This window comes from Bombina bombina, chromosome 2, assembly GCF_027579735.1.
Source record: "Bombina bombina isolate aBomBom1 chromosome 2, aBomBom1.pri, whole genome shotgun sequence".
Lineage (NCBI taxonomy): Eukaryota > Metazoa > Chordata > Amphibia > Anura > Bombinatoridae > Bombina > Bombina bombina.
In genome coordinates this window covers 1,142,155,335-1,142,175,807 of record NC_069500.1, presented here as the reverse complement: position 1 = coordinate 1,142,175,807, position 20,473 = coordinate 1,142,155,335, and the positions used below count along the sequence as shown (strand labels likewise).

Genomic DNA, 20,473 nt, shown 5'->3' with positions numbered 1-20,473 from the left:
AGACAATTAACCCCATCAGGGACAGAATAAGTGCACACAAGTCTTCTATAAGATGCAAGGATATGACATTACCTGTCTCATCACATTTTATAACAGCAGGGCACACTGTTAGTCAGTTAAGGTTTCAGGTCATAGACCATATTCCTAAACCAAGGAGAGGAGGCAATAGAGAGTTGCTACTTAAAAAGAAAGAAGTATGGTGGATAAAAAATCTGAAAACACTATATCCAAATGGATTAAACAAGGATTATGATTTACATTTGTTTTAATAATTGTTTTTAAATTCCTGTGTATAAAAAGTGTGGATATGTGTCTATTTGTAATATATTATAAAGAAACATATATGACATACCACATAAGCATACATTTAAGTGTTGAGAAATAAATGTTTATTAAAAAATAACAAAGTTGAAAAGTTTAGTCAGAACCTTACCAGTTGGGGATACCAACATGAGCTAAGTGCAGGTAAAATTCTGTAATTAACTAAGCCACACCCTATACACAGGTGTACATAAGGGAGATGTTTGTTCTTAATCTATAGCATGAGGAAGGGCCCAAGAGGCTCGAAACGTTGCTGTATTTTATCCTAAAATGTTACTTTAATAAAGAAGAAGTGTTTTAAAGAAAAGTGCTGTTGCCATTGTCTACTTTGGAAATTGTATATGGGAGCATGGCAGACCTCCAAGGCAAACGTGCACTGCAAAGGTAAACCAACTAGAAGCTATACCCAGTGAAGGGGTACCCAAGAAAGTGCTGGACTTACCACTATATTTGGTTTTATATGTATATATATATATATATATATATATATATATATATATATATATATATATATATATATATATATATATATATATATATAACAAAGAAAAATATAGACCAGCACTCCCAAATGATTTTTGCAGCTTCCAGGATGCTCTTAAACAATCTCATATAAACCCAGCAAAATATCAAGGCACTCTCCAGTATTGAAAACAAATAATTCTCTTTAATGTGACGTTTCAGGGTTTTAACCCTTCCTCAGACAATAAAAGACATGATAATAAAACATAGACTTACCACCATATATACCCACACCGTGTTTAATCGTACTCAGTATGTGTGCTGCATTGGCGTTCCGGTGGCGCAACTGCACATGTGCAAACGGCCTACCATGGCACACCACATAGGACAAAAATCGAAAAAGCAAAGTGAAATCTGTTTTTAATGCATAGTATTCGTAATCTCTGAATACACTTAGTATATTGAATCCCAGTTACAATTGCATCATATGTTAACATCACTTGTCATTCCATGTTGGAAAGTATACACATCATGGCTACTAATACAATAATATTGTTAAACAAGTTGTATACGATTTTTCTCCTTATTGCATAATGTCGGTTATACCCACATACGCATAACAGCATATCACATCAACTGATTGGAATACCTCATATACCTTAACTACTTAGTGAGTGAACTAAATCTTCTATAAAGTCTTAGCACAAGCATAGCAGTCGGGTGCATTCTATTAGCCCCACACAGCTGACCGTATTCAGCCCTAATAGCGTAAACCTGACAATCTGGTTAACAATCATCCGGCTGTCAGCAATTGACCATACGTACCCATCCTCATTAAGCTCAGTCGTTCAATCATAATAACAGCCCGTTACCTATCAGAAACCACCTAAAGATGGTCGTACTTAGTATATGACTGAAGCACAAGAGATCACTCATCAGATAACGAAGTACATTTTCAAAGGGCATATTGATCTCTAAGTCGGAAGCTACCCACCATGGAATACTAAGACAGGGTCCTAAACCAGTATGTACAAGGGCATAATATAATACTTGTAATAATTGTAATTACTGCTAAAGTCTGATCCTATTATGAACACATAATACAGGGGCCTTCTTACTAAGGAGACTATTGCAGATCCCATTATTACCTGGATATTAAAGGTGTATGAACATAGATAAAGTTACAGTATACCCAGATCAATACTAATGCATAAGGGAATCGTTCAATATAACGTATCGGTTGAATATAGACGAGCATTAATATGTTAGATGCTTAAACCATCCATCAGAATACATTGGGTGTCAGTGGCGAACCTGTAAAACCTAGGCATGCAAATATATTACATTATATATATTACATTTTTAATAGCTTAACAACTAGCTAGGACACACATTTACATATTTAACCATCAGTATACCAATCCTAAAGGAAGCATTGTAAGTCCATATTGGTATTAATTCCTCTAGGTACCAGAGTCTGTAGTGTGAAAATCCATATGCTCTCTTTCTGTAGAAAGAGTCTTGCTCTATCCCCACTCCTAGATAGAGGTGGGCATGATCAATGATCATATATTTGAGTTCTGTGAGTTCTGATGCAGAATGTTTGGCCATCAGGAAGTTCTTAGCGACCGGTTGATCAGCTTTGCCTGTTTCTAGGGCACTTCTTATCGCACACCTGTGGTTGGCCATGCGGGTCCTAAGATCATCATTAGTTTTTCCTACATAGTACTTCCCACAGTTTATGTGTTCACAATAGGATCAGACTTTAGTAGTAATTACAATTATTACAAGTATTATATTATGCCCTTGCACATACTGGTTCAGGACCCTGTCTTAGTATTCCATGGTGGGTAGCTTCCGACTTAAGAGATCAATATGCCCTTTGAAAATGTACTTTGTTATCTGATGAGTGATCTCTTGTGCTACAGTCATATACTAAGTACGACCATCTTTAGGCGGTTTCTGATAGGTAACGGGCTGTTATTATGATTGAACAACTGAGCTTAATGAGGATGGGAACGTATGGTCAATTGCTGACAGCGGGATGATTGTTAACCAGATTGTCAGGTGTACGCTATTAGGGCTGAATACGGTCAGCTGTGTGGGGCTAATAGAATGCACCCGACTGCTATGCTTGTGCTAAGACTTTATAGAAGATCTAGTTCACTCACTAAGTAGTTAAGGTATATGAGGTATTCCAATCAGTTGATGTGATATGCTGTTATGCGTATGTGGGTATAACCGACATTATGCAATAAGGAGAAAAATCGTATACAACTTGTTTAACAATATTATTGTATTAGTAGCCATTATGTGTATACTTTCCAACGTGGAATGACAAGTGATGTTAACATATGATGCAATTGTAACTGGGATTTAATATACTAAGTGTATTCAGATATTTCGAATACTATGCATTAACAACTTTTTAGATTTTTGTCCTATGCGGTGTGTCATGGTAGGCCGTTTGCGCATAGATATATGCATTTACAATAAAAAGGACATTATCCTGTAAATGAAGAACATTGGGATGTGAAATATGTACAGTAAATATACAGTAAAACACATAAATACATATGTATACATATATAGATATTTATATGTACATTGGAGCCCTTTGCAGTCAAATACCTGATAACATGAAAAATCTTTTTTATTCAATATTAAAGGGATAGGAAACTCAAAAAAATATTTTGTGATTCAGACAGAACATACCATTTTAAAAAAAAGTTTCTAATTTACTTCTATTATCAAATTTGCTTCATTACCATGATATTCTGTGTTGAATAGATACCTAGGTATTCACCTGGAGCGCTACATGGCAGGAAATAGTGCTGCCCTCTAGTGCTCTTGCAGATGGATAACATTCTTGCAAAACCGCTGCTTTTCAACAAAAGATACCAAGATTGATAATAAGAGCATGGGATTTTAAAAAACTTTCTAATTTTCTTTACCTGAATCATGAAAGAAAAAGTTTGGGTTTCATATCCTTTTAATATTTAATAATGGTTTTGATTGTGTGTGTACGGTAATTTTTTTTACATTCCAGTGGTCTTCACATAATAGAAAATAGTCTTTCACTTGCACGTTAAATTTTTACTTTCAAGTTGTTAGACCAGCACAAACATGGGAGCACTATTTATTTACCTTGTGCGCAGTTAGCGTTAAATAGCAATAAAAATGTATTTTTCCACTTGTAATCAAGCCCATTATTTTTGGGTATTACCCTTAGTTACAAACATTAGTTAATGTAATAACCCCTATAATATTATCTATATAAGATGTTTTATTTGCTGATACTAATCTAAATGCTCACTTCCATCTTGTTTTGCATTTTCTTTCCATTTATAGATGTCGGGCCGTGCTGGAAGGCGTGGTCAGGATTTGATAGGAAATGTCTTTTTCTATGGAATTCCAATGCCTAAAGTAAGGAGGCTTATCAAAGCAAATATTCCTCAGTTGAAAGGCCAGTTCCCTTTAAGCATATCCTTTATCTTGAGAATTATGCTACTTGCAGCAAAAGCAGATGACAAAGAAGATGCCAAAGCTAAGGTATGCAGTGACAGTGACAAAAAAAAGAAACAATACATAATTTTTTTTTAAAGATTACTTCACAAATTTTGTATAAACAATAAGTTAAAAGTTATTTGGAAAAGCTCTGTCACGTGACATACTGAAGTAATACGGATACTATAACGTTGGTCCTTATTCTATCTTGTCATGCAGAATAGAAAGCCAACATTGGAAGATACATTTTAATCATTTATATAGATTATTTGTGGAGGGTACGTAATATAATTTGAGAGGGTGATTGAGATAATATGAACTTTGGTTTCCCAGGTCTTCTTCTGAGATAACACAAATTGTTGCTTATGTAACACATAATCAGAAAAATATTGTCTGTATTATTAATTCAGGAAAATCTTTTTACTTAAGCTTTATAAGACTTATTTGTTAGAACATCAGAATCAGAAGTTGACTGGAGTGACATTTTCCACTTAATTTGAGAATTTATTTGATCTAAATTTAAAAGATCTGTGTTTCTGATATTCAAAAGCACGGAGAGAAATAATGCAAAATCTTGTAATCTAGGTGTCTCTCCTCCACATCAAGAACCTTGCATATTATGATGAACATCTTTCAAATTAAAATTTGTGTTTCTAACATTTTTTTAGGAATCTCTACATGCTGATGAGATGTCTTAGATCATCTCACCTGAGCAGAGAGCTTTTGAATATCAGGCCCTATAAGAGAACTATATAACCAGAAATGAGTTTAGGCATCTACATTTATCATATCCTGTATATTAAACTATTACATCTTGCAAAGTATCTGCTATATTGTTAGGTGAAGTTACGAAGGAAGTAAACCCCTAGCCAACTTCAACAAATTGGATAAAATATTTCCTGATTAGTTCTTATGCTAAAAAAGTGACCATGGGTAAAAGTAAGGATTTATGACTAAGAAAGTAAAGAAATTATCACTATTAAAAAGTCCCATGCAATATAGGATAAAGTAATTGGTCTTAAAGGGACAGTAAAGTTAAACTTTCATAATAAAGACAGGGCATGCCATTTTAAACAACTTTCCACTTTGCTTCTATTATCTAATTTGGAATTTGTTTTTTTCTCTTTGTATTCTTTATTGAAAAGCATACCTAGGTAGGCCCAGGAGCACTAATGGGAGTTGGGCTGCTGTTTGTTGGCTGCACATATAGGTAAGCTTTCAGAAGTGCACTGCAGCTCTGTCAACAAAGAATACTATGAGAATCATACAAATTTGATATAGTGAGGGGTAGTTATCAAGCCGTCAACCTCAAATACGCTGGAATTCCGCAGCGTATTTGTGGCGAGGCTGATTCGCCTTAGTTATCAAAGGCTAGAGACCGGCAAAAGTAGAATTTTGTGACGTAAGCTTCGATCCGCCGGACTCAGTCCGACACAGATCGATTCTTACGTCACTCCAGATGTTCCGCACACAAGTGCGGCACAATCTGACTACTTTTGCTAGTTATCAAATGACTAGCAGGTACGCTCGGCACTTTTCCGGCCCAGCGTACCTGGTTTTCAATCCGCCACCCTGGAGGCGGCGGATCCCATAGGAATCAATGGGAGTCTGACCATAGCGAAAGTACAAGTTCGCTGCTGCCAGACATCCCATTAATTCCTATGGGAGATGTCTACACCTAACACCCTAACATGTACCCCGAGTCTAAACACCCCTAATCTGCCCCCCCTACACCGCCGCAACTAAATAAATATATTACCCCCTAAACCGCCGCTCCCGGAGCCCACCGCCACTATAATAAACATGTTAACCCCTAAACCGCCATTCCCGGAGCCCACCGCAAGCTACTCTATACATATTAACCCCTAAACCGCCGCTCCCGGAGCCCACCGCAAGCTACTCTATACAAATTAACCCCTAAACCTGCCCTCCCGGACACCGCCGCAACCTACATTATACCTATTAACCCCTATCCTGCCCCCCCTATACCGCCGCACTCTATAATAAAATTATTAACCCCTAATCTGCCCCCCTACACCGTCGCCACCTATAATACATTTATTAACCCCTATCCTGCCCCCCCCTACACTGCCGCCACTGTAATAAAATTATTAACCCCTAAACCTAAGTCTAACACTAACCCTAACACCCCCCTAACTTAAATATTAATTAAATAAATCTAAATAATATTTCTATTATTAACTAAATTAATCCTATTTAAAACTAAATACTTACCTTTAAAATAAACCCTAATATAGCTACAATATAAATAATAATTATATTGTAGCTATCTTAGGATTTATTTTTATTTTACAGGCAAATTTCTATTTATTTTAACTAGGTACAATAGCTATTAAATATTTATTAACTATTTAATAGCTTACCTAGCTAAAATAAAGAGAAATTTACCTGTAAAATAAAAACTAACCTAAGTTACAATTACACCTAACACTACACTATACTTTAATAAATTATTCCTATTTAAAACTAAATACTTACCTGTAAAATAAACCCTAAGATAGCTACAATGTAATTAATAATTACATTGTAGCTATTTTAGGATTTATATTTATTTTACAGGTAACTTTGTATTTATTTTAGCTAGTTAGAATAGTTATTAAATAGGTATTAACTATTTAATAAATACCTACCTAAAAGAAATACAAAATTACCTGTAAAATAAATCCTAACCTAAGTTACAATTAAACCTAACACTACACTATCATTACATTAATTAAATAAATTAACTACAAATAACTACAATTAAATACAATTACATAAACTAACTAAAGTACAAAAAATAAAAAAAGCTAAGTTACAAAAAATAAAAAAAATAAGTTACAAACATTTAAAAAATATTACAACAATTTTAAGCTAATTACACCTAATCTAAGCCCCCTAATAAAATAACAAAGCCCCCCAAAATAAAAAAAAATCCCTACCCTATTCTACATTAAAAAAGTTCAAAGCTCTTTTACCTTACCAGCCCTTAAAAGGGCCTTTTGTGGGTCATGCCCCAAAGAAAACTGCTCTTTTGCCTGTAAAAGAAAAATACAACCCCCCAACATTAAAACCCACCACCCACATACCCCTAATCTAACCCAAACCCCCCTTAAAATAACCTAACACTAATCCCCTGAAGATCATCCTACCTTGAGTCGTCTTCACTCAGCCGAGCCACCGATTGAACTGAAGAGGAGATCCGGAGTGGCAGAAGTGATCCTCCAAGGGGTGCTGAAGAAGTCTTCCATCCGACGAATGAAGGCTCCTTTAAGGGACGTCATCCAAGATGGTGTCCCTTCAATTCCGATTCCCTTAAAGGAGCCTTCATTCGTTGTTAGTCCGTCGGGGAAGAAGGATGTTCCGTGTCGGCGGGATGAAGATGGATCCTGAAGCAAGAAGATTGAAGACCCCGCTTGGAAGATGACATCGCCCGGATGGAAGATGATCTTCAGCGCCGCTTGGAAGATGACATCGCCCGGATGGAAGACTTCTTCAGCGCCGCTTGGAGGATCACTTCATCGAATGGAAGACTTCTTCAGCGCACCTTGGAGGATCACTTCTGCCGCTCCGGATCTCCTCTTCAGTTCAATCGGTGGCTCGGATGAGTGAAGACGACTCAAGGTAGGATGATCTTCAGGGGATTAGTGTTAGGTTATTTTAAGGGGGGTTTGGGTTAGATTAGGGGTATGTGGGTGGTGGGTTTTAATGTTGGGGGGGGGTTGTATTTTTCTTTTACAGGCAAAAGAGCAGTTTTCTTTGGGGCATGCCCCACAAAAGGCCCTTTTAAGGGCTGGTAAGGTAAAAGAGCTTTGAACTTTTTTAATGCAGAATAGGGTAGGGAATTGTTTTATTTTGGGGGGCTTTGTTATTTTATTAGGGGGCTTAGATTAGGTGTAATTAGCTTAAAATTGTTGTAATATTTTTTAAATGTTTGTAACTTATTTTTTTTATTTTTTGTAACTTAGCTTTTTTATTTTTTGTACTTTAGTTAGTTTATGTAATTGTATTTAATTGTAGTTATTTGTAGTTAATTTATTTAATTAATGTAATGATAGTGTAGTGTTAGGTTTAATTGTAACTTAGGTTAGGATTTATTTTACAGGTAATTTTGTATTTCTTTTAGCTAGGTAGTTATTAAATAGTTAATAACTATTTAATAACTATTCTAACTAGCTAAAATAAATACAAAGTTACCTGTAAAATAAATATAAATCCTTACGGCTAGATTTAGGGTTTTGTCGGTAACGACCCGCGTAGCTAACGCCGGCTTTTTTCTGACCGCACCATAAAAATAACTCTGGTATTGAGAGTCCAAGAAAAGGCTGCGTTAGGCTCCAAAAAAGGAGCGTAGAGCATTTTTAATGCAGCTTCAACTCTCGATACCAGAGTTGCTTACGCAAGCGGCCAGCCTCAAAAACGTGCTTGTGCACGATTCCCCCATAGGAAACAATGGGGCTGTTTGAGCTGAAAAAAAACCTAACACCTGCAAAAAAGCCGCGTTCAGCTCCTAACGCAGCCCCATTGTTTGCTATGGGGAAACACTTCCTACGTCTGCACCTAACACTCTAACATGTACCCCAAGTCTAAACACCCCTACCCTGACACTTATTAACCCCTAATCTGCCGCTCCCGCTATCGCTGACCCCTGCATTTTATTATTAACCCCTAATCTGCCGCTCCGTAAACTGCCGCTACTTACATTATCCTTATGTACCCCTAATCTGCTGCCCCTAACACCGCCGACCCCTATATTATATTTATTAACCCCTAATCTGCTGCCCCCAACGTCGCCGCTACCTACCTACACTTATTAACCCCTAATCTGCCGACCGCATCTCACCGCTACTATAATAAAGTTATTAACCCCTAATCCGCCTCACTAACCCCATAATAAATAGTATTAACCCCTAATCTGCCCTCCCTAACATCGCCGACACCTAACTTCAAACATTAACCCCTAATCTGCCGACCGGAGCTCACCGCTACTATAATAAATGTATTAACCCCTAAAGCTAAGTCTAACCCTAACACTAACACCCCCCTAAATTAAATATAATTTAAATCTAACGAAATAAATTAACTCTTCTTAAATAAATTATTCCTATTTAAAGCTAAATACTTACCTGTAAAATAAATCCTAATATAGCTACAATATAAATTATAATTACATTGTAGCTATTTTAGGATTAATATTTATTTTACAGGCAACTTTGTAATTATTTTAACCAGGTACAATAGCTATTAAATAGTTAAGAACTATTTAATAGCTACCTAGTTAAAATAATAACAAACTTACCTGTAAAATAAATCCTAACCTAAATTACAATTAAACCTAACACTATACTATCATTAAATTAATTAAATAAAATAACTACAATTACCTACAATTAAACCTAACACTACACTATCAATACATTAATTAAATACAATACCTACAAATAACTACAATGAAATAAACTAACTAAAGTACAAAATAAAAAAGAACTAAGTTACAAAAAATAAAAAAATATTTACAAACATAAGAAAAATATTACAACAATTTTAAACTAATTACACCTACTCTAAGCCCCCTAATAAAATAACAAAGACCCCCAAAATAAAAAATGCCCTACCCTATTCTAAATTACTAAAGTTAAAAGCTCTTTTACCTTACCAGCCCTGAACAGGGCCCTTTGCGGGGCATGCCCCAAGAATTTCAGCTCTTTTGCCTGTAAAAAAAAACATACAATACCCCCCCCCAACATTACAACCCACCACCCACATACCCCTAATCTAACCCAAACCCCCCTTAAATAAACCTAACACTAAGCCCCTGAAGATCTTCCTACCTTGTGTTCACCTCGCCGGGTTCACCGATCGGTCCAGAGTCTTGATCCAAGCCCAAGCGGGGGGCTGAAGAGTGATGTCCATCCTCGGGCTGAAGTCTGGATCCAATCGGCGGCTGAAGAAATCCATCATCGGGCTGAAGTCGGAAGTCCATCATCGGGATGAAGTCTTCTATCAAGCCGCATCTTCAATCTTCTTTCTTCTGGAGCGGAGCGGAGCCATCTTCTTCCAAGCCGACGCGGAACATCCTCTTCAAACGACGACTAGACGACGAATGACGGTTCCTTTAAGGGACGTCATCCAAGATGGCGTCCCTCGAATTCCGATTGGCTGATAGGATTCTATCAGCCAATCGGAATTAAGGTAGGAATATTCTGATTGGCTGATGGAATCAGCCAATCAGAATCAAGTTCAATCCGATTGGCTGATCCAATCAGCCAATCAGATTGAGCTTGCATTCTATTGGCTGTTCCGATCAGCCAATCAGAATATTCCTACCTAGGAATATTCCTACCTAGACTAGGGGTTAATAAATATAATATAGGGGTCGGCGGTGTTAGGGGCAGCAGATTAGGGGTACATAGCTATAATGTAGGTGGCGGCGCTTTGCGGTCGGCAGATTAGGGGTTAATTATTGTAGGTATCTGGCGGCGACGTTGTGGGGGGCAGGTTAGGGGTTAATAAATATAATATAGGGGTCGGCGGTGTTAGGGGCAGCAGATTAGGGGTACATAAGTATAACGTAGGTGGCGGTCGGCAGATTAGGGGTTAAAAAAATTTAATCGAGTGGCGGCGATGTGGGGGGACCTCGGTTTAGGGGTACATAGGTAGTTTATGGGTGTTAGTGTACTTTAGAGTACAGTAGTTAAGAGCTTTATGAACCGGCGTTAGCCCAGAAAGCTCTTAACTCCTGGTTTTTTTCTGCGGCTGGAGTTTTGTCTTTAGAGCTCTAACGCTCACTTCAGACACGACTCTAAATACCGGAGTTAGAAAGATCCCATTGAAAAGATAGGATACGTAATTTACGTAAGGGGATCTGCGGTATGGAAAAGTCGCGGCTGGAAAGTGAGCGTTAGACCCTATTTTGAGTGACTCCAAATACCGGCGGTAGCCTAAAACCAGCGTTAGGAGCCTCTAACGCTGGTTTTCACGGCTACCGCCAAACTCTAAATCTAGGCCTAAAATAGCTACAATGTAATTATTAATTACATTGTAGCTATCTTAGGGTTTTTTTTACAGGTAAGTATTTAGTTTTAAATAGGAATAATTTATTAAAGTATAGTGTAGTGTTAGGTGTAATTGTAACTTAGGTTAGTTTTTATTTTACAGGTAAATTTCTCTTTATTTTAGCTAGGTAAGCTATTAATAACTATTTAATAGCTATTGTACCTAGTTAAAATAAATAGAAATTTGCCTGTAAAATAAAAATAAATCCTAAGATAGCTACAATATAATTATTATTTATATTGTAGCTATATTAGGGTTTATTTTAAAGGTAAATATTTAGTTTTAAATAGGATTAATTTAGTTCATAATAGAAATATTATTTAGATTTATTTAATTAATATTTAAGTTAGGGGGGTGTTAGGGTTAGTGTTAGACTTAGGTTTAGGGGTTAATAAATTTATTACAGTGGCGGCGGTGTAGTGGGGGGCAGGATAGGGGTTAATAAATGTATTATAGGTGGCGACGGTGTAGGGGAGGCAGATTAGGGGTTAATAAATTTAATATAGGTTGCGGCAGGGTCCGGGAGCGGCGGTTTAGGGGTTAAACTATTTATTTAGTTGCGGCGAGGTGCGGGATCATCAGAATAGGGGTTAATAACTTTATTATAGAGGGCGGCGGTATAGGGGGGGGCAGGATAGGGGTTACTAGGTATAATGTAGGTTGCGGCGGTGTCCGGGAGCAGCGGTTTAGGGGTTAATACATTTATAAGAGTTGCGGCGGGGTCTAGGAGCGGCGGTTTAGGGGTTAATACATTTATAATAGTTGCGGCGGGGTCTAGGAGCGGCGGTTTAGGGGTTAGTAACTTTATTGAGTTGCGGGGGGCTCCGGGGGCGCCGGTATAGGGGGTAGAACAGTGTAGTTTAGTGTGAGTGCTTAGTGACAGGCTAGCAATAAAGCTGTGAAAAAGCCGAAGAGCAGCGAGATCGGATGAGTGATAACTATCACAGTCCGCTGCTCATCGCCCCGTACTTGGTGCGCGGCTTTTTGACAGATTTATTGATAACTTAGGCGTATTTTTTCAGGTCCGCGGCGGCGAAGGTAGGCGAGCTTAGGCGGGCGTATTGGGCCGGCGAAGGCAGGAAAGTTGACACGTTGATAAGTACCCCTCTATAAGTATATTGGAAAGCTGTTTAAAATGGTATAGTCTATCTGACAAATAGTTGTCATGTCCCTTTAACTACTTGATCAATAAACATGTCACTCTAGATGGCAATGTAAACATCATATTCAATACTTTCTATGAACATGGAAGCTAACATCAGCATTTTCCTGTAATTGCAGGCATTATCATTACTGAAGCACTCATTTATGTCATTCAATCAACCACTTACAAAGAAAATGTTAAAACTGTACTTCCTGTTCTCACTTCATTTCCTTGTTCAAGAGGTAAGAAGTTATACATTTATTTTTATGAACCTAATGAAATATTTAAGGCAATTCTTCTTATGTATTATACATAAAATAAACCATTTTAAAGTGTCATTATTTGAAAAATTAATGTCCCTGCACTTAATACTACTACATTTTAATTTTATGAATTTGGACACCTAATCCTGTCCACTAAAAATAGGTGTAGGAGTTTCCCTCAGCAGCCTCGGAAGAAAAGCCAAGTGTAAGACACAAAGAAGAATGTCCTGTTTCTATATCAACTTCAAGCAAAAAAATTGCCTTCAGCTTGGCAATGAAACTATGTTGCTTTAAGAAAGGCAAAGAAAATCTGTTAAAATTAAAACTAAAACCAACAAATATGCAGGTTCTCAGTTGCTTATAGGAACAACTCTCACTTAAACAGCTGGTATTATTCAGCACAAGAACATCACATTTAAAAAAACACTACATTTTGAAATATTTTCTTTTAGATACATTGTTACAATATCCCTTTAAACAACTTTAACTATCATTTAGGTTATCTCTACTGTCCGCATTAACACTATAATTATTTGTTCATGTAGGAAAGTATTACCCAATTGCATGCAAATGAGAATAGGCAAGAGTTAAAGTCATGTTAAAAATACATGTAAAAGTATGATGTTGTATGGGTAAATTCTAGATATTAGTGATTTATGTTATGAATTCAGATAGAATATTATTTTTCAGTTTATATGGTATATTATTTTTATTTATTTATTTTATGTTTTTTGCTCACATAAAAACACAAAGCACTGGATAAAGAAAACGATTAGTCTGAGAATAACATGTAAAGATATTTTATTAGTTTCATTAGTTGTTTAAATAGTGACTAAATAAGTGTAAAGTTTTAATGTTTATAAAACAATGGGAGCTGCCATGTTGTAACTTAGGTTACTTTCTCTGCCTATTATGGACAGTTATAAATAGGTCATTAGAGTTTGCAGCCAGTGACTGAGGAATATAACAGAGTTCTGCACTTATTTTACTAACAAGAACTGAAATGCTGACTATTTCAGATTGCGATTACAGGAAAAGGGGACAAAATAATAATGAAAGTATATTGTAGGTTGTTTTTATAGATATTTTATATTATCATCTCAAAATGTTTACTATCCCTTTACATAACTCTTTGCCTCATAGATTTTTTTAGCGACATCAACCTTAATAATAATAATAGCATCAGAGATTACATCACATATAATATATCTCCCAACATTTCCCGTAGGGTTTCCAGGACTGTAGCTAAGGAGAACTTATGGTGTTTTGTTGGGTGGCATGACAAGAGGGTTTGGGACATAGGTTTGTCATGAGTGGGTTTGGGACGAGCCATGGGCATGTTCGGGTGGTCATGGGAAGAGCCAGGGCAATCCCTGGGTTCTTTCTGAAATCTGAGATATTTGCCCCAAAGGGGAAGCAACAGAATGGAATGGGGATAGCAAAGCTCATATCCCACAATATCCTGAATGGTTTGGAGTTCTGGATATACCATCACAAATACTGTAATCTCTGACAACAATGATCACATGACATGACTATACCTCTCTTCTTACTAAAAAAATAAATAAGCCAGCAGACAAATGAGCAAGTATGCTTCTTGACTCAAAAGTTTCGATGCAACATATGTTTATGTCTAAAATGTGTCTATGGATAAAAATGGGGCAAGTGTAATTATTTTTGTAATGTTTTATTACTGTACAGATCTATACAATTATTAATTTGTAGCAGCATTATATGTAGGCTTGGAATACATATTGAAATTGTTTAAAAATTACAAGTTTTTGGCAAGCAAAATATATGTTTTGTGTAGAGCATTAACTTTTTTTTTATTTTCACTGCTCGTCCTTTGCAGAAAGTAGTCTTTGTATGTGGATAGTAGTATGATAAAAGCATTGTTGGATCAAGAATTCCATGTTAAATGCTATATTCCAAAAGCATTTTATTATTGTTTTTATTTTTTTATTATTTTAACTGTCATTGTTTTTATTGTTTACACTATAAGAGGTTAAGATCTCAGTAAGAGATTATTTGTAATTTTTCTACTACTGTATTAGTCTATTATTGTATTTTTCACAGTGCATAGCACCAAGTTGTGTATTCCAAAAGCAAATACAATTTAATGATTTTACAAACGGAATTAAGTTTACCAGTTTATGTTCAAGTGACAGTGACTAAAATGCTAACCACTGCCAGCAGTAAGGGGTGGTCAGTGGCAGTTACATAATCCCTGTTACATGGAGCAAACACTCCTTTGAAGGTATTCAAATTATGGGTTAATTGTGGGTGGAAGCAGAGTTGTGTGTATTCCTAGTGGGTGGGCTAGGCAATCCAGGGGATTGGATAGGTGATCCTGAAGCATGGTGTGTCTAAAAGGAAAGGGGCATCTTTTATCCAGTAATCTTTCCTTAGATGACTTCAGATTGGGACATTAGGAAGACACCACAATCTCCTTATTAAAGTTTTCTAGTGAAACCAGAAAAAGTTCATCCAACATCCTTATCCTGGTGAAATACCAAATATGGTGGATCACAACAGAGAGTTGACAATTCCGATACTCTCCTAAAAATAACATCTTACAAGATAACAACTGAATACCCAGTTTATGCATTGGTTCAAAGGGCGGATTTTGCAGAACTCTGAGAACCAAATTCAAACTCCATGGAGTATTTAAGGCCTTTATGAATGCCTGAATATCAAGAAGGCGAGAATGTTTCCTATGTTGTAAAACAGAAAGGGCTGAAATATGACCTTTTAGAGTGCTGGCAGATAAGCCCTTGTCAAAAAAACCTCTGAGAAAGAACTAGGTGTTCAATCTCCAAGTAGTCAATCTTAGGGACTAAAGATTTGGATAAAAAACAGACCTTGAGAGAGTATTTCTAGCAATAGAAGATGCCACAGAGGAGCTTTGGACTCCTAGACTAGATTTGCATACCACATCCTTCAAGGCCAAATGGGAGCTATTAATATCGCTGAGATTTGTTCCTGCTTGATCCAGGCAATTACTCTTGTCAAAAGTACAATTGGTAGAAAAAGATAAATTAGTTGATAAAACCAAGGCACTTCTAGTCTATCTATCAATTCCGCCTGGGTATCACTCAACCTTGACCCATATCTGGGAATTTCGTGGTTCAGACAAGACTCCATTAAGTCTATCTCTGGGAGACCCCAGCGATATACCAACTGATGGAATATCTTTTAATTGAGGGACCATTTCCCCAAATGTAAGGTCTGATGACTCAGTCTGCCTGCCAGTTGTTGACTCCAGGGATGTGAATTGCTGAAATAGCGCATTAATGAGATTCTGCCCAACTCAGAATCCGAGAGACCTCTTTCATCACTAGAGAACTGTAGGTACCTCCTTGATGAATGATGTAGGCTACTGCCGTGATATTGTCCCACTGAAAAGGAATGAAAGGAACCGATTAAAGAAGAGGCCAAGCCTAAAGAGCTCTGAGAATAGCACGGAGTTCCAAGATATTTATTGGTAATCTCCCCTCCTGAGGAGACCAAACTCCCTGAGATCTCTGAGAACCCCTAGACCACTCCCCAATCTGAAAAACTGGCATCTGTGTAAATTATTTTCCAAGATGGACATTAAAACACCATCCCCTAAAATACCGGTATGCGAGATGAACACCAAGAAAAAGTTTGCTTGACTACCTGATACAACTGGATTCATTGTGACAGGTTGGTGTGATCTCCATTTAAATGATGTAGCATGTAAAGCTGTAATGTACGTAGGTGGTATCTAGAAAAAAGAATGGCATCGGAAGCTGTCACCATCAGACCCATGACCTCAATACACTGGGCCACTGAAGCCAGGGATAGGGACAGTAACTTGTGGCAAGCCGATTGCAACTTCAGCTTGCATTAGTCTGTGAGGAACAGACTCATAAAGACTGAATCTATGATTACTCCCAGGAAGGATACTCTTGTAGAAGGGGATACATTTACCTTCCATCCATGCGAAGAAACCAAAATAATTTCTGTCGCTAAATGTAAAGATGGAGCTTGAACCAAAATATCGTCCAGGTATGGTTCCTCCGATATTTTCTGTGCTCTGACAACTGATAGCAAAGCACCCAGAACCTTCATAAATACCCATAGTGAGGCCAAAGGGAAGAGCTACATACTGATGACTTTTCAGAAAGGTAAATCAAAGGAAACTGTGTTTCTCCTTGTGAATAGGGATGTATAAGTAGGCATCTTTTAAGTCTGCAGTTGTCATAAACTGATCCTGGAGCAATAAGGGAAGAATGCTTCTTATAGTCTCCATCTTGAAAAAGATACCCTCAGGAACTTGTTTAGGGTCTTCAGATCCAGAATTAGTCTAAAGCAGTGTTTTCAACCAGTGTGCCGTGGCACACTAGTGTGCCGTGAGAGATCCTCAGGTGTGCCACGGCAGACTGACAACAGTGTGACATATTTTTTAAACTTTGCTTGTTTTTTACTCCCAGTGCAGGGGTAGTTTGTAGGAGGCATGGCATAACAGCACAATACATACAGTATGTGTGTGTTTGTGTGTATGTGTATATATATATATGCTGTATTAGGCTACAATGTGTGATTTTTTTTTAAATTTTGGGATGGTGGTGTGCCACAGGATTTTTAATGTAAAAAAGTGTGCCACGGCAAAAAAAAGGTTAAAAATCACTGGTCTAAAGGTTCCTTCCTTCTTTGGGACAATGAAAAGATTAAAAGGGTTTAATCTGTCTCTACCAGATCTGTATCTGGATCAGGGACCTTACCTTCATCCATATTTTGCATTGCAAGTGGCCTTCTTGTTCTGCTTGGATTTGTTCCAGATGCATTAAGTTTACAGGAGTACTTTGCAGAAACTGATTTCTGCATAGAGGAAGATTTCTAATTCCTGGATTGAGGAAAGGAACGTAAATGATTGTCTGTTTTACCCTTGTCTTGAGACCAAACATGAGCTCTACCTTGAAAGCCAATGTTAGAAGTCAAGACTTTGATACCATGTCAGCAGACCACAACTTTAATCAAAGAGACTATCTAGCAAGAACCGCTTCACATTAAAACGGACCAAATTAATCACTGCATCAAAAATCAAGGAGTGCGCCATCCGTAAGCAACAAATACTTGCCTGAATATTTTCCAAGAGTAATTTCCCTAAAACAAATTCAGATAAGGAATCACACCAAAGCGATGCTGCCCCCTTTAACACAAGTGATCCCAACAGCTGGTTGGAAAGAAAGACACCCTTGCAGAAAGGCCTTCCAGAGAAACCTCTCCAACTTCCTATCCATAGGATTGCTAAAGGAGGTGATGTCCTCCAGGGGAATGGTGGTACGTCTAGCTAAGGTAGAAATAGCTCCATCCACTTTAGGGATGGCTCCTCAAAGTTCCAAAGTAGCCTCTGGGACAGGAAATAGAAACAATAAATGGAATTTCAAGTTTGTCCCATTCCTTAGAAATAGAATGTCCTTAACCAGGGTAGGGACCAGAAAAACCTCCACAGACTTCAATTTGTATTTTAAGATCATATCAAATTGTTGTATAGGCTTATCCTCAGTGGATTTAGGGTCCTGAACCCCTAAAGTCTCCAGCTTAAAATTAAAGGATTCTTGATTTGAATCTGAGGATAGTTCTTCGGAAGACAGTTCACCCTCAGAAAGAGATAAACAAACATCATAATCAAGTATCTGAACAGGCCTAACATGCACAGCTGTATGTACCTCATCTCTAGTAGATGGCCCTATGGAGACATATTTACGTTTATGCTTACATGAAGGTGGCTTGACTGACAACTTCAGAGATAGCAGATTTCAAATAATTGTTTATAATTCTGGAGAAAAATCATTAATGCTACCCTGAGTAGTATTCTCGGACGATGGACAAACTGACTGAACATTAGTAGACATTTGGAACTGTAAAACAGAATTTAAAGAAGCTGAGCCGGTGGACATACAGCATCCAATTTGCATCCAGGTGGACATACAGCATCCAATTTGCAAAGCATGCATATTTTCGTAGAGAAAACAAAAACCTTGGTTCCATCCTCAAACGGATTAAACCCAGTCAAGGCAGCTCCAGTCTGCTCCATCATAGGTACAGTAAATACAATGTAAGAGAGATATAAAGTAGTTTGAACACACAGCAGAGATTCACACATTGGGGCCGATTTATGATGGCCCAGATGGGACCAGATACATCTGTTTCCACGCAAGCCTTCTGAGGCGGCATACAGCAATCAGCCCAATCACATACAATCGTGTTGAATGACACTCCCAGCTAGCGGTCGATTGGCCGCGAATCTTCAGGGGTGGCATTGCACAAGCAGTTCACCAGAACTGCTTGTGCAATTTTAAATGTCAACAGTGTATGTTGTCGGCATTAAGTGATGTCGGGCAGACATGATCGCTACAGCAGATCATGTCTGTCCGACTCTTAATAAATCAGCCCCATTGTGTGCTAATACTAACAGTACACTATTTATCTCAAAAGTGAAACATATTATTCTATGTAAAATAATGTAGAAATTATATAAAATTTTACCCCAAAAGTATGATGCATACTGAGGAAATGGTATAAAGTACACCTCCAAATACGGTGAAATGGACAATTGTGTATATAATTTTTATAATATTGCCCCAAAATTATGGTGTATGCTGAGATGCTCCTAAACTAAGTGTTAATTAGTGGCTACCCCTGCACCGGTATAGGGTTATTCCCCTCTTCAGCATGCTGATGATCCAGTAAAGAAACAATGTATGCAATGCTAAGGATATGTTCTGATGCCTAAAGACCACAAGCGCCATGAAGAGAGGAGATAGAGAGCATGCCAAAAGCCGTACGTTGGATGTATTGCAGGACTAATATGGACTTTTGAATCACTTTGTAAGGTTCCTCTAGCATACTGTGTATTTGTTGTTCATCTGACCAGTTTTCACTGAGACTGGTCACTAGACACAAGGGGCCAGATTACAAATGGAGCACTAAGTTACCATGCTCCCGCAAACGGGCAAATTTGCCTGTTTGCATGAGCAAGATAATTAACCAGCCATTTCAAGTGGCTGGTTATTGCTACAGCAAGCCTACTGTAACAATTAGGGCTTATAAAATTAACCAGAGATTGGATCTCTGGTTAATGTTATGGATCTGCCCCATATGGCCCCAAAATACTGTCTAGTGTAGTTTATTAAACAATAAAAATGGCAGCATTTTTATTTTTTAATAAAATTACTGGACTAGGCAGTATTTTGGGGGTAAAGTTGGTGGGTGTGGGGTATTAGATAAAAAAAGGCACTGAAAAGTGCCTTTACATTGCCGTCTATGGGAACTGTGTGTTCCCAGTAAATATATATGTGTATGCTTATATACATATATTTTTATGTGTTAATATGTGTATATACACATAGTAACACATAAATAACATAATTTATGTAAGAACTTACCTGATAAATTCATTTCTTTCATATTAGCAAGAGTCCATGAGCTAGTGACGTATGGGATATACATTCCTACCAGGAGGGGCAAAGTTTCCCAAACCTTAAAATGCCTATAAATACACCCCTCACCACACCCACAATTCAGTTTAACGAATAGCCAAGAAGTGGGGTGATAAGAAAAGAGCGAAAGCATCAAAAATAAGGAATTGGAATAATTGTGCTTTATACAAAAAAATCATAACCACCACAAAAAGGGTGGGCCTCATGGACTCTTGCTAATATAAAAGAAATGAATTTATCAGGTAAGTTCT

General features: G+C 37.4%; 1 protein-coding gene across 1 annotated transcript in view; it reads left to right on the top strand.

The window, feature by feature from the left end:
* The window catches only part of LOC128647449 (probable ATP-dependent RNA helicase DDX60), a 1,088,706-nt gene that overhangs the window by 844,321 nt on the left and 223,912 nt on the right, over positions 1-20,473 (top strand). Inside the window, exons 31-32 of the mRNA XM_053700235.1 lie at positions 4,135-4,335; positions 12,628-12,732. Coding sequence (XP_053556210.1) covers positions 4,135-4,335; positions 12,628-12,732 — 306 coding nt within the window. The remainder of the gene's footprint in view (positions 1-4,134; positions 4,336-12,627; positions 12,733-20,473) is intronic.